Raw genomic sequence first — 16,024 nt, forward strand, 5'->3', positions numbered from 1 at the left:
TTGAGTAATTAAAAGTTTCAAGCTTGAAGCTTTGGACAACTGTAAATATCCTAATTGTGAATTTGGTGAGAAAGCAGCATCAGACAATCTTCTCATAGGGCTCGCAGATTTGAGAGATGAGTTTATCTTATACCAAACATCGTTAAGCTACATCAAAACTTCAAAAGTAACACTTCCTCGGTTCCTCTGCTTCACCAAACAACCCGATATTGGACCACAACTAGACGATGGTAAGTAGAACATTGTTGTAAAAATTGGGACAAATGGTGTTTGTTTGATGCACAGAATAGATGAAAAATACACGAGAACATTACTAACCGGGTTAGACAGGGTTTTAGAAGCTTGTATGCCAGATTGCTTCATCGCCCTCCCCACACCGCTGATGCACCTCCTCCATTCTCTCCACAGACTTGCAAATGCCACTGCAGCTCCAATCGAATGATGCACCACACGGATTCCCTGCTTGAGCTTTCCACTCGCAATCAGTCAAACAAATTTAATCCTTGTCATGAAAAGATCATTTCCATACACTCTCAATGGCAGGAGAGAAACAAGACAACAGATTAAAACCCGGTACACTACTATGGAGATTCAACCCTATCTTACCCAGGAGAGTTCCACAACAGAGGCTTCGTTCATCAATATGCTCAACATCAAGACCAATAAACCAGGAACCTAAAGACACGTCTTCATTTGCATATCTATGAAGAACTTGCCTACAAAGAAAAAAAAATGTAGTATAGCATATAGAAAAAATAACACCGGGAAAAAAGGATTTACCGATTGACAGAGATGTACGTGGCCAAGTCCTTGGAAACGGCATATATTTGTCCAGTAGCATGACTAAAGTACTTGTTTCCCTCCTCGCCAAATTTCCAAAACTCTGGCTCATGGTATTTGACCCCTGTACACAAACAGGAAACAAGTATGGCGGGAAAAATGATAATTGTAAAAAAAAATTAATCCTTACTTTTGTGCTAGAACAGGTCCAGACTTCATGCAACCCATATAAACACGTGGTTTCGATCTGTGACGGGCCAATGTGGAACCCACCATACCTGTAGAATAATCCATATCAATATAGTAACCTGATACACGTATGTTCATGAGGAAGAAATTGAGGTGTTGTGAAACTTAAAGCCGGATCACTAACCCAGATTTACATGTACATCATTGTCGACTTTAATATAGAAGTCTGCATCCCACTTAGCAACAGCTGTGGAAAAGTATATTTGGGTCTTCGATGATAATTCATGGTAACCTTCTGTGATTCTGCCAAAAAAAAGTGTGATTCTATGTAAGCTTCAAAGAAAATATAAGTAACCTTTACTCTCACTTTTTTGGTCTATTACCAATAACATCCACCAAATTTCTAGAGAACAGAGTTCTAGTTTCAAACTACGAAATCCTGTTTCAATGTTCGAACCCCAATGTAAATATCTAAACAATCTTAATCAGAGTGCTCATTTTTTTTTCAAGATAATCATTCTAGAACCTCTTCAAATATTTTATAAGCAAGGAACAACAAAAAGAACACAGAAGCTTTTAAACATGGTCCGGGCATGAGGTGAGAGTAGAGAAGAGGTACAGTTGACTACTTAAGCCAGCTATATCTTCACCCCAAACTACTCGAGGAACTATATTGATTTTTATCCTCCATTTGACCAAGCTTAGAACCGTAGTCTAGTTATATAAATGCATCTTTAAAATTATAAATATGGAGCTCTTCAATTTGCCATGCATTGCAAACCAAGAACAGAGAAGATAATTCATGAACTTGGTCCAAGGAAAGTAAGCATGAGCATACCAGGCGCAAAAAATCCTTGTGCTGCTCTTCTTCAGCATCAATGGCACGATCCAAAACACCACCTGAGGTTGCACTGAGAACCACAAATACATCATCTTTAATCCAAATATCATTATGTAAAAGTTAAATGCTCCACGCTTTCAATTAAATTTACCTGTGACCTATGACAAATCGCATTACAATTCCCTTCTCTTTCTCCAGCCTCTTTAATTCTTCCCCTGAGAACAATAAACCTTAAAGAATAAAAAATTGACCAGATCCAAGAGAATATCTGGTAGAATGCCAAAAGGTACAGAATAAAACCTTGAGGCATCCAAGTTTCCCTGATCGAGTCCCTTCGTTTCCTACTGCTGAATGCTGTTATAATTCCCATAACAAAGAAAAGTTTCGGGCGTTCCTTCAAGTTTTCAACTCCTGATTTTTTAACCATTGGAGATCCTTCACCACTATCTGCTTTGCCAGCTCTAGCAGCAGCTAGCTGAACCTCCAATGAGGAGATTGATTTGTCTAATGTCCTGAAAGTATGTATCATGATGCAAACCCTCTTAAGTTCTACACAAATACCAAAACAAGACTAGGAGTTTACTTATAAAGTGGAATAGTAATCCAGAACCTATTGAAGAGTTATCCAGCAAGACAGAAGCTTACATAATTACATCATGAGTTTGGGAAAGTGGCGAACGAATATCACCTTCCCGGAAAGAAGCATCCTGTTGTATGTAATATACACAATCTCATTAAGATTCATGGTATTCGGTGTAGCTTAAGATAATCATATACCCTAAACTTGCCTTATCACAATTAACTAAGGGATGAACTTATTTTCTCTGATGTTTCTGTACGGAAGAAGCCTCATCAATTTTGACTGGATCAGAATCAGTCCAAAATCTGTAAAAACATAAGCCATGCACCATTAGTAGTGAACCAAGGAGTATCCACCTTCACTATAGACTGAACTAAAGAGACAAATCCTTTTAGGAAACAATACCGTTGATATAATGCAAGAAAATGGTAAAAAAAAAAGGTGACCTTTTCGTATAACTCAGATGCATTAACATCAGGGAGTTATAAATCTAGAAACCTAAGAGCCAAATCTATTCATATAGAGTTATTTTGCTGAATAATTCTGCATCAAATTAACAAGATCCTTCAAAATAAACATACAGTAGCAAGATGGCATGAAAATGAAACAACAGTTAAAGGTTCTAAATTTTCAAACCCCCAATTGAAAACAGAAAATACTTAAGATTTCTTCATTCAAATCAAGATCTTGATCATCCAAAATCCACTCAGATAAAATAGAGTAAAAAGAACCTGTTGACAACAAGTACACCCAAGAAGAAACTAGCAATGCAAAAGAAAGAAACCCATCTGGTAGAAACTCCATTGCCAGGCCTTTGAGTTCTGCTCAAACCCATTGCAAAAATCCGAAAGAGCTTCAGCCTTAAGGAAGCTTTCTCTTTTCTTTTTTTTTTTCCCTTTCCTTTCCTCTCACAAATTTTTCAGTGTCAGAGAGAAGAACCCATCAAGAGAGAAAGGGAAATGGATAACAGCAACAGGCCATAACAACAAAAATAATTCCTGGGACTGAAACATATGGGAATTCAATTGGATTTTTGTTCAAATTTAGCAAACAGTGGAGGTGGGAGGCTTTCTAAATCATGTTATTATGCTTATATTGTAATATTTATATGCTCCATTTCGTTGTTTTCTTACAAGGAAAATAATAGTCACGATAACTTCCAACAATACCCCTTCTTTACCTCTCTCCTTGTCTCTTTCAAGTTTTCCTTCCTTCTATTTGGAATGTTAAAAAGATTTCTAATATATTTTGTGGATACATTATAACCTTAATTTTTAATATTTATTCAATTTAGATCGTCTCACATTAAAAATATAATCATTTATGAATTCAAATTATACGACACCATCTGTACTATAGAAAATTTATTTTCTCACTCACAATCGAAAATAATATTAAATAAAAATATATAGTGGATTACACTCTCATATCTTCTCTTTATTTTATTCTTTCATTAAATAAATTACATTATAAATTTTTCAAATCAGATTAAATAAAATTTAAATATTAAAACTAATTATCTACAAAATCATAAAAATTTGTTGGACACTTATTACCGGGTGCCAAGAGGTCTCTTTACCTTATCCAGTAAAAATTCTCAGGAAAAAACCGTGAGGGAGCCATAAATATAGTCGTACATATTGAATTACTCATTGACTTTTTTTTATTCATAGCGTTCTAATTTGATTTTTATTCAGAAATTTTAATATTATATCCTATTAAATTAATTGATAATTATTGAATATATATACTTACAACAACTGATTGATCTAGCGGGACGAGACACTAGATTTCTTAAATAAAGTTAGAGTTTCAAATCTTGACACTTGTGAACAGAGCAAACTAGCTTAAAAGGGTTATCTTCATCTTTATAATACTAAATCTGGTGGTTAATTTTTATTAGTAGTCCATATATTATGGGTGAATTGAAGTTTTGGTCATTGTACTCTAATTTGATCATTTTTAATCTTTATATTTATAAAAATAAAGTTCAAATTTTGACCCTGATTCAAATGATATAAATTAGATCTATTAAGTAAAACTTTATTATTAGTCACCGAAATATGTATAAATTATAGATTTAATTCCGAAACGATTACAGTTAATTCATATTCGTTGTTTCATACACATCAAATTTGTCATTCTCCAAATCTCTCGTGTGTTTGTAGAACTCCATGACCGAAAAACCGAAGATACAACATGCCACTCGAAACCGAGAAAAACCTGCTTCCTTTGCCAAGCTCTCGTATTCCTTTTCTGTCCTATCCTTTGCGCCTTCATTCATGCTCAATGTGTACACATCAAACTGATACACGCTTTTATACGAGACGTTGACGTCGGGGACTTCGGGGATTACCACCTGCACTGCGATCACTTTCCCACCGGCCGGTAATGCTTCATAGCAATTCTTGAGTAACTCCACCAATAGCTTATCGTCAAAGTGCTGGAGTAGCCACTGCATTTTTGTTCCATTCAAAGAACTGGTGTTAGTCAATACTTCCTTGGATAGATAGAAGAGATTGTATCAAGGCCTAACCTTGGTGAAAATGGCGTCTCCTTCCGGCACGCTCTCAAAAGCATCTCCGGCCACATTCTTGATTCCTACAATACAAACATATAAAACAAACTAACAACTAGACAATTTTAGCAGGTGACACATCAATGGTGGTGAGCTTGTATGAAGATCATACCAGGGTAGGAGGGTGACTTCTCAATTATATGTGGCAGATCAAAGTTAATACCCTTGATGGAAGGGTACTTGGAAACAATACTGTGGAGAATAAAACCGTTGCCGCCGCCTACATCGACCAACGAATTCAAGCCATCGAAACCGCGGTAGCTTTTCAACATCTCTTCCACGAACAGCTTGTTGTAATCGATCATAGCGACCTTGAAGACGTCTCCGAACCTCGCATCGTTGCGGAGATACTCGTTGATCTTCATTCCATGTGTCTTTGTAAATGGATTCTCCCCCGGTAGGACTGCATCTTTCAGCTGGTACCAGGAATCTATAGTGGCCTTGTCCTGATATAAGTCTAACATGGGAGACAAATAACCTCCACTTGAGCTTCTAAAAATCTAATGAAGTATTTGGCAACAGGTGCCCAACCATAAAGCCTGTCAATTTGGCCATCATTTTGGTTGGTTACAATGGAGAAAGTGAGGATGGAGTGGCTAGCTAAAAGCCGGAAGATTCGATCGAGGATCAAATCGGCTTTCGGATTACTCTGACTCGGAAGTTGGGAAGCAATCTGGGAAGAAGACAGCAGCGCACCAGGTCCGGTACTCTGTATAATCTCGAACACACCGAGTTCAATAGCTGCTTTCAACGCCATGGGCACCACCGAGGAGCTAATCAGTTGCATGGCGTAGTGCTGGGCTTCTTTGTCTTCTTCATCGGTCCAGGTTCTTGATTGGTTGCTTTCTTTAAGACTCATGGTGTCGTTCTTATCGTGAATTTGAAGATCTTCTATAAGACTCTGACTGGATTTAACACCTTCGTGCATCTACTTTCAGATTAAATATTTGCCTCACAGGCGAAGATTCAACCTTGGCTGCGTTGATTTGTATAACTTAGCCTTAAAAGATGAATATCATTCGTGAAGAAATGATGAAATTTCAATGTCAACCTGTCAATTCAAAGCCATGTTCTGGGTGGCTGCTAAATTGTTCTTGAGGATACCGTCTTTTTTCTTGGCAGTCTTCAATCATGACGTGTCGCTAATCAATCTTCAAATTTATTGATTTTTAAATTAATAAATGTTTTACTTTCACTTTTTTAGATAATATTTAAATGTTTTACACTAATAATTTTTCAATTTTATTGATTCAACATTAGTTATTTGATATCTAATTCGAAAAGTTCACTTGTAATTCGAAAAAAATAATATATTAAATTATTAATAATATTAACAATCATAAGTTTTTAAATACAATAATAAGAATAATAAGATTTTAATGTACTTAAAATTTAAATTCGAGTTTGAGTTTAAACTAAGTTCGAACTTTAACCAAATTAAATCTGAGAATATTTCAAGTTCAATTTTTTTTTAGTTTTAATGTTTTGTTTTGAATTCAAATCAAGCTTAAGAAATTTAAATTTACAAGCTTTTGTGTCAAATTCAACTTTAAACTTTTCTAATTAATTCGAACTCAACAATACTCAAACTCAACAGGACTCGTTTACAGTCTTAGTATAAATTATACAAATGATCGCAAAAATTTATTAAATTTTATTTTGGTCAATGATATTTTTCAAACTTTTCACCAAGTTTTAGTTCAATTTTTTTTCTCAATATGACGTGTCACTATTAGATTAGTCTAAATGGTAAAATAAAATAAAATAAAATAAAACATTAAGCATGAACATAAGATTATTAACCATGTAAAATTAAATTTAATGATCTAAGAAGTAAACAACCTTCCGCATTCACAATTTTTCTCTAGATTTTGTGAAGGGGCTTCATATAGACTGGCACTTCTTGAATTAATTATTGATATCTAATATATTAATTGACTAATTTAGATCGAATTTTACAAAGATTCAATTGCTAGACGATTCTCTCAATTCAATTTACTTCATATAAATTAGGGTTGACAATTCGATTGAGTTATTCGAGCTGACGAGTCATATTTTATAACTCGAACTTAACTTAAATTTTTTATGAGTTGAGTCGAGTTGGTCGAGTTTCTATACAAATTTAATTGTAATTATTTATAGTATTATAGTTCAAATTTATTCCAATTTTTCGACTTTCTCTAGCCATATAAGATATATATATATTTCTTCATATTATTTTCACAATACAATGTTATTTAATATATCACATACTATCAAAAATTATAAAATATATTTACAATATTATATTTCAAAGAATGTTTTTTGATGATAAAAGATTAATGAGAGTATTAAATAGTCAAAGAATTGATGTGAAGAATTTTTTTTAAACAATTGTAGTCAAAATATTAAATTGAGTTAAATGCAAAGTTAAAGTACTAAATTAAAAAAAGAGTATATTTTTAGTAAAGAAATAAGAATTGAAGTTATATAAGTATTATATAGTAATAGGGGAGCATGTAGTTTAAATTTGATAAAAAAACGTACGTAAAATGAAGAATGAATTGAAGAAATATGAAAATCATGTAAAATTAAGGGACTAAATTTAAACAATAAAAAATTGCTATCAAAATGTTGAATTAAAAGTACATATGTATTATATGATGATTTAATAGCATGTGATTCAAATTTGGTAAAAAAATGACTAAAATGAAGGAGGAATTGAAGGAATTGGAAATCAAGGACTGGATCGTAAATCTATCAAAATACTCATCCAAATTTTCAGTTTTTCAAGATACTCGAAAATTTGAAATTTCAACTCGAAACAAAATTGAAAACCAAATTTATAATTCGAATTGACTAAAATAACTCAAAATTGAAAAAGAAAATCGATTTTTTTTAATCGAATTTTGCTCACTCCAAATATAAACAAGACTTTAATCATGACTTGCTGGTAATAAGTCCCCCGATTACTGATTTTTAATCGATCAACGAACGAAAGCAAGAGATGAACAAGGAAGATGGACAATCAAGGAACAAAGCAAAAAAGTATTAACCATGTAAAATCCCAGAGGTCTATGGTTTGCAGGATTGACAAGTACAAATTCAGAAATTTATGCCAAGTTACAATTTCCCAATTCAAATTTATAAAATATGATAGCAAAACAAACTGCAAATCCAACTCGTCCTTGAATTTGAGATCCTGTCCAAACTTTAGCACTAAGCATACTCTTCGTAAACAATATTTCGGTTTAAGTATCTCAACGGGAAGTGAAAAGAGCCCTGCCAACAATACCGGTGGCCTCGATGTAGCGATCCACACATCTAGAGATGCAACTACTTTCACTTCCACTCAGACTTGAACCTGGTTTTGTGATACACTTTTCAAAGCACTTCCCCCTCACAGTCTGTATGACAAATAAAAAAAACGACATTAAGTCGAGAATTATTCGCGTTTAGCCACAAATAATGCTGTAGAAAGCATGAACAAGATCATCTGATGCAGCAATCAAGTAACAAACACCACACTCTCATACTAAGAAACTAAAGAACTTGAATCGGGGAAAAAAATCCAAGCATACAAATAAATATAAAGAATAAAGTATGAACTAGTAACAAATCTTCTTCAAATCATGTTGATCAGTGACAAATTAGGCCAACAAACGTCTACCAAGTATGCTTTTGAAGACAGACAAAATGTTGAAGAACTATAACCATGACATGGGTTATACACTCGGCATACAAAAGATCTTGTAGCATTATAATTTACAAAATCCTCCTGAACTAACTTTTTGAGACGTGCCAAGTCCAATGAGTCAAGGGGGTTAAGCCACTTCATGAAATCTGAGGATTGTGGTTGCTTTTCTGGGTTTTGATGCCATCTAAACATTACACACTCATCTAAACCAAGAAACTACCTTTAAAATCATCTAGACAGGGAACATCTGGTTCATGATTGGGTACACAATGCATTATTTGTTGAGAAACTGAAGGACCCATGAATCATTGCCGGTAAAAGAAAATAAAATAAAATTCAGTGTAGTAAAAAAAAGGCTTGAATTTCAAAAATTTTACTGATTAAATAAAGATATGAAAAACCCAGAAACAGGATTAATAAAAAGGAAAAAGAGGGTAACCTCGAGGAACTCTTGGGCATAAGCCTGAGCAAGTTGAACCTTCATCTGGTCCATGAATTCATCTGTTGAAAATTGGGGAGATCCTGAGCCGCTTGAACCTGTTGAAAAGGAATCCATTCTCTCCCTCTTTTTATCCTTCTTACCAAATTGTCTCGCTTTCTTAGTGTCTCTCAGCCTTCAACCCAGAACCAGAGAACAGAGAAAATGTACTAAACCCTAACCATATAATAGAAGAGCCGTAAGGGAAAGGAGACGCTAAAACCCCAAAACTTAGCCATCAGATGATTGGGTTCATCAGCCCAGGACGATATTCATTTCAATTGTTGAAACGAAGGCTCATTCATTTTAATGGGCTCATAGATTTATGCTCCAGTTAAATTGGGTTTTACGTAAACTTGCTTAATGACACCAAAGAAGAAAAAATATGAATAAATGACAAATAAAAATACTCATATTTCCATTAAACATATTTTTAATAAAAATAAAAAAAAATATTTTTAAAAAATAAATTTGGGTTTAGTAAGCACTAACTCTACATGAATATATATATATTTAAAAAATACAAACTCAAGTACACAATGTGTGTTAATATGGATCATATTTAGTATATTAGCTTACATTCCTTTTTAATATATGAATTATTAATTTTAAACATGATTAAGGCAAATTAATAATTTTGAAAACCATACTTATGAGGTGGGCTCTTTTATGTTAGTTTTCAAGCTAAAGTGCTTTTTATTTTTGTTATGAAATTACGGTAGAATTAACGTACATTCGACAATTAATTTCTTATTTGATTAATAGGATGAGATATTATGTTCCTTAAACAATATATTAGGAGTTTAGCTTTGAGTTGTGAACGAAAAAAATTAGATAAAAAAATGATCTCTATCATGAGCCTCTAGTATTAAATTTGAATTAGTGGGTTAATGTGTTAGATTTTAATAGAGATGACAACGTGATCCCAATTTAACATAGTTTTCATATCTCACATTTTTTCAAAATAAAATATTAATTTATTCAATTTAATAACATAAAAATAAAATTAAAGTAAAATTTAATTTAATACCATAGTTCTAGTAACTTAAACATTAATTTTTCACATATAGTTTTATTACACCTAATAAATAATATGTAAATACATAAAAATATATTTTCATAATTATCATGGAACGGACAGGTTCTTTTTAAATTTAAATTCGACCCGAATCAATTAAATCTAAGAAAAAAGCCTCAACTCAATATAAAGTTTAAATCATATCACGATCAGATCAAAATTTATTGGATATGTTTTTTTAATAATATGTGATGATTATAGGGAAGTATTTGTTTATAATCTTATTTGGTCATTGACAATGCACATATACCCTACAGATGTAACTGCTTGACAACGCACACATACCATACAAAAACAACTGTATGAACCCAAAACGTAAAAAAAAAACAATACTCCCTTTAGCTTCTTAGATCACTCGATAAATTAAAACTCATTGAATATGTATTTTATCATGAATAGGTGGGATAATAAGGGTGTGTTTGGTTTGGGGAATGTGAGATTCTCATGGGAATGAAATCAATATTTTCCTGTTTGATTGGCTGGGAATGTCATGCCTGGTAATCTTACATTACCAATAGTGGATTTTTTTGGGTATATTACAGGGAATGTCATTACCTCCATTTCCTTAGGTATTGTTGGATTACCGACGTTTTGAACTAAAATGCCCTTAAAAAAATTCTTTCAAAAATATCCTTATTTTGTCACTAAATAATAAAAATTCTACAAAGGTTAAATTACAAATTTATCCTTAAACTATTTTAGATTTACAAAAAAAAATCTATAATTAAAATTTTATATAAAGTTCAGGGGTTAAAATAAAATTTTACTCTTTCATTAAACATTTTTATATTTTCAATTTTGTAAAATATTATATAAATTTTATGAATTTAATTTTTTTAAAGAAAATATATAAATATTTTTCAACTTGTTAAAAAAATAAATATATAATAAAGACAATTTTGTTAAATATACATTCCAATAATCTTTTATTCTTTTAACCAAACACGGTAATCTTATTCCTGCTAAATCAACCAAACATAAAATACAACATTCTCAATAATCTTATTCCCTGATAATCTTTTATTTACACTAATAATTTTATATTCCGTAAATAAAACGCACCTAATAGTAGCATGCATCTATCTCTCGTGAGGCAGCGGGTCTTATCATGTCATAATCTCTGTTTTTAATATGATTGAGAAAAGAAAACGCCTTCCATATATTAAGGGAATGTCTCATGAAAGGCGGGTTAATATACGGCTAATATACAGCATTACCGGATACATTAAAATGTATTTAATAAATTCGGTTTAGCGGTACCTATTATGTTGACAACTAAAAATGTTTTAGGTAGAAAATATAAAAAACTATTAAAAAATTTGGTAACCGGTAAACTTTAGTTATCGGTAAGTATCTATCATTTTTATAAAAGTGTCCATACGTTTAACATATCAAGTAAATTTTACCGGTTTTGTCATAATGAATCTGGTTTTGTCATATTTTTACCTGTTATATTGTAAATTATCTATCCTTTTTATAAAAGTGTTCATACTTATTTCACTGTGAAAATATATTTATTATTATCTTTAGTTAATATTGTTAAATTTAAAATCTAAATAATATTTTATAAAATATCAAAACAATCAAATAATTTTTTGTGTAAATGAAATTATTAAATTAATATTGTAGGTGGAAAACATGAAACACTATTAAAAAAATTGAAACATAAATTACATAACTTTCAAAAAAGTATATATCATTTTTATAAAAGTGTCCATACTTATTTCACTGTTGAAAACATATTTATTATTATATTTGGTTAATATTGTTAAATTTAAATTCTAAATAATATTTTATAAAATATCAAAACAATCAAATAATATTTTGTGTAAATTAAATTATTAAATTAATATTGTAGGTGGAAAACATGAAACACTATTAAATAAATTGAAACATAAATTACATAACTTTAAAAGCAGTTTTAAATCCTATAAAGTGTCGATACTTTTAAAAAATGTATCGATCCAAAACGATATACCAGGTAAAAATATGATAAAACCGATAACAAAATGATAAAACCGGTAAATTTAAAAGTGTCGATACTTTATATAAGGATCGACACTTTGTGAATTTAAAAGAGAAGTAGTTATAGCGCCTATAATGTGTCGATACTTTAAAAAAATATATCGATCCACAACGATATAACAGGTAAAAATATGATAAAACCGGTATCAAAATGATAAAACCGGTAAAATGATACCAGATATATTGAAAGTGTCGATACTTTCGTAAGTACGTGTAATAAATTATCGACACTTTCAAAGAAATAAGTAATTATCCTTTCGAAAGTATCGACACCTGACATAAAAGTATCGACACTTTTGTATTTGTATCGATTAAATATAAATAACATATCCGATGAAAATATAAAGGCCATAGCTAAATATCCTCTGAAAAAAGATAGAACGGACGAGTTTTTGAAATCGAAGCGTAATTGTTGCTGCATTTCAGAAGGCGTTTCTAAAGCGAAGTTTGTTTGTTTGTTGCTGCAGTCGAATCGAAAAGTATGTTGTCGAAACCCTAATTTTTTATTATTACAGTAATCGCGATAGGGTTTTTATGTGTTGTTTGGGGTTTTGGAGTAAGGAAGCATTTGGGACCGATTGCAGGTAAAAATAGATATTCAAGGAAAAATATAAATGTCGATACTTTTATTAAATATTATAGGTAGAAAATGATATTATAGGTTGTATAAATGTGCCGACACATTTTGGTGTGGCCATTCAAATTCTTTTGAAGAAAACTGTTTTACCACAAGAGTAGTTATCTATATTTGTATATTGAATAAAGTGTATGTAACAAAATAATTTGATTTGCGTAAACTGATATATGAAGGAAAAATGGAGTCAATGGGTTGGAAAATTGTTGGTGGAGCAGATGACTTTGAAATTGAGGCCGAGACTCGAAAGCAACCAAAGGGTGGATATATGTACTTCTAGTAAGTATCAATGTCATTTTGTTATTATTGTTGAAATGGTAATTGGATTAAAGTATCGATAAACTTTAAATTGATTACAAATTTTAAATGTTAACAGTATGGCTGAATGCAAAAGGATGAAGGGAGATGGCACACAGAGCGGTTCGGTATGTAAAATGAAATTGACATTGAGTAGTATTAGTATTTAGTGTTAATGTATTGATTAAGAAACGTTTATGTTTAATATTAGGTGAAAAAAGATGTGAGGTCCAAATGGAATTCAATGAGTGATGCTGAAAAGGAACCTTACATCACACAGTCAAGGAATGATAGTAAAGAATACAAAGAACGGAGGAAAGCACATGAAAATAAGGTATTCATTAAACTTGTAAATACGTTGATACAAAATATATAAGAACTATAACATTATATATTGTTAAAAAATGTAGGAAGTGTCGACAAGATGTAGCATTAAAAGGGTGAATTTATTAATTAAACACCTTAAGGAGAAGGGTCGGTTGAATGTGCTGGGAGAAATAGGTTTTGGATCGTTGATCGGAGTAAGGGATCGACCTGTTCGGAGGGAATTGTGTCGATCCTTGATGGCACAATTTGACGTCAGTCAATGTATGGCTAAGTATGGTGATTATTCATTCCCTCTGGGGGTATCGACTGCTGCAGCCGTCTTGGGGGTACAAAATAAAGGCAAAAGTGTTATAGAAGTCTGTAGGAGTAAGAACTGGAAAGCACTTGCCTCCAAATATGGTTTGAATCATAAGGTGACATATGCTGAAGTTGAAGAGGATATCAAAAGTGGATCTTACTGGGGGGATGAGCTGAAGGCCCGAGTTCTATTGTACATTGTCGGGATATTTCTTTGTCCAACGGGTGATACGTCAACGAACAAGGAATATATGAAGCTCATTTGCGATGAAGGCTTGAAGGGTGAATTCAATTGGGCTGAATATATCCATTCGAGATTGATTGAATCAATAATCACCTTTAAAAAGGGCAGCCAGAGATACCTCAAAGGGTGCATAGCAATCTTAGAGGTAAATGAGTTGAATCACTTTTTTGTGTTTTTATATAAAATATAAATTTTATTATAAATGCAGGTTGCACAGTTCGATTTTTGGTCGGGCTGTGAGGCAGTGCCAGCTTATGAAAGAACCGGAATGGCACGCATCCGTGCATGGGGGAAGGAAGATGTGGTTAGAGTGATGGTGAAGTTGAAGTTGGATAGAGGGAAGAAGCAAGAAATGGTAATAAATGTAATTAAATAATATTAAGAATATAATCAATGTCTTAATATTGTAATTTAATTTTGAAGGTTATTGGCAAGGATGTAGAGGAGGCAGTGGAGGCAGATGAGAAGAAAGGAGGGATGGTTGTATTGGGGGATGACGGTGAGTGGGACGACGGTGAGGGAAAACATAGTAACTTCGACATTTTGATGTCTGAATTGGCTGATATCAAAAAAATCCAATTTGAAATCATGCAAAGACAATTAAGAGTCGAAGAGAAACTTGATCGAGTCGTAGAGAAACTCGAGAGAGTCGAAGATACAGTTGAGAGGCATAAGGGGGTAGTTGAAGGAAAAATAGATGGAGTGGTGAAAGAAGTAGATGTGTTGAGGGGTGAAGTGGTGAAATAAGTTGGGGTGTTAAGGGGTGATATTAAGATGGTGACGGGAGAAAAATTTGAGGGAGTGGTGAAGGAGGTTGTGGATTTGAGGAGTGAACTTACGGGGGTGAAGGGGGTGGTTGGTAAATACTCGGATGAAGGAGCTCAATTGAAGGGTGAAATAAAAGAGATGAAGAGCTATGTAGAAAAAAAGTACGATGAACTGAAAAAATATGAAGAAGAAAAGAGGGAGGAGGAAGAAGAAGAGATGAAAGAAATGAGGAGGAAGGAAGTCGATGTCATTTATACACCGGAGAGTGTTATAGCAGCAGTTTTGGATTCGGAATGTCCTGCACCCCAGAAGAAGAAGCAGAAGGTAAGTTTAATAAAAGAATACTTAATTTGATTTTTATTATGTTGTTGTGACAAAAATTTGTATGCAAAATTGTAGGTTGAAAAAGCGGATATTCCAAGCGGAATTGATGACATCGAAGCTGCAATTTGTGATTATTTATGGAATAGCGAGTTAGAATCGGGGTAAGTGAAATATATTGTTTTGTGAGTGATATTTAAATATTTCATGACAACATATTAATCCTAATGATTCATACAGATATTCTGTAATCTCAATGGGAAATCAATTCGTTACTGTATACGACGTTGCAACGTTGAAGCCTACGGAATGGGTTGGCGGTGTGGTAAGTAGAAAGTAGAAAATGTTAAAACTTATTGAATATGTCCTGATTGTGTAATTAATTTTGTTAGGTTATCGATTTGCTCGCCTGGACCATATGCTACGATTCTCAAAAGTCACTCCGGAGGATTGGCTACCTTCCATACCTCTTAGTGGTGAGTTAAATTAATAAATATTGAAAAGTAGTGTTATAGACGGTAAATTAATAATGTTTGTTGCGTAATTACAGCAACAGGCGTTGGATGCCAACAACAAAGAAAGTGTTGAGAGTATTTCTACCTTCTGGGGTGTCATATTGGATAACTATGTGAAATTCACCGACTGTGAGAAGGTAAGACACCATACCAATTGCAAATGATGTTTTCGGATATAGAATGTTGAATTTTGTCAAATTGGGTGTGAAATTTGTTGCAGATCATGATCACAATAAACTACCATAATTTACATTGGTATCTGTTGGTGTTGGATATGGTAGATCGTGTTGTAACAATATATGATAGTATGTTTACAACTGAAGCAGCTAAACAGAGAGTGAAGGATGCTAAGAGATTGGTATGTATGTATGTATGAAAGGACATTATGTAAATTAT

At 32.6% G+C, this 16,024-nt stretch overlaps 1 protein-coding gene and 2 pseudogenes across 1 annotated transcript; all 3 read right to left on the minus strand.

Moving 5' to 3' along the window:
- Positions 1 to 606: 606 nt before the first annotated feature.
- On the minus strand, positions 607 to 3,194 carry LOC120155315 (annotated as a pseudogene).
- A 1,297-nt stretch (positions 3,195 to 4,491) lies between these two features.
- On the minus strand, positions 4,492 to 5,982 carry LOC120155316 (annotated as a pseudogene).
- A 1,999-nt stretch (positions 5,983 to 7,981) lies between these two features.
- Positions 7,982 to 9,277, minus strand: LOC120155365 (mitochondrial import inner membrane translocase subunit Tim13-like). The gene is made up of 2 exons (XM_039166938.1): positions 9,084 to 9,277; positions 7,982 to 8,354 (listed from the first exon to the last, which is right to left on the minus strand). Exons 1-2 carry the CDS (start codon positions 9,198 to 9,200, stop codon positions 8,208 to 8,210), a joined length of 264 nt encoding a protein of 87 aa, XP_039022869.1. The 5' UTR covers positions 9,201 to 9,277; the 3' UTR covers positions 7,982 to 8,207.
- Positions 9,278 to 16,024: the final 6,747 nt, after the last annotated feature.

The sequence above is a fragment of the Hibiscus syriacus genome, unplaced genomic scaffold, assembly GCF_006381635.1.
Source record: "Hibiscus syriacus cultivar Baekdansim isolate YM2019G1 unplaced genomic scaffold, ASM638163v2 tig00111166_pilon, whole genome shotgun sequence".
Lineage (NCBI taxonomy): Eukaryota > Viridiplantae > Streptophyta > Magnoliopsida > Malvales > Malvaceae > Hibiscus > Hibiscus syriacus.

Excerpts from the sequence above, each read along its gene's own strand:
- LOC120155365 (XM_039166938.1), bottom strand. The coding sequence starts at position 9,200 with ATGGATTCCTTTTCAACAGGTTCAAGCGGCTCAGGATCTCCCCAATTT. Across the intron at positions 8,355-9,083 it reads ATGCCCAAGAGTTCCTCGAG|ACTGTGAGGGGGAAGTGCTT; the intron begins GTTACCCTCTTT and ends TTTGTCATACAG.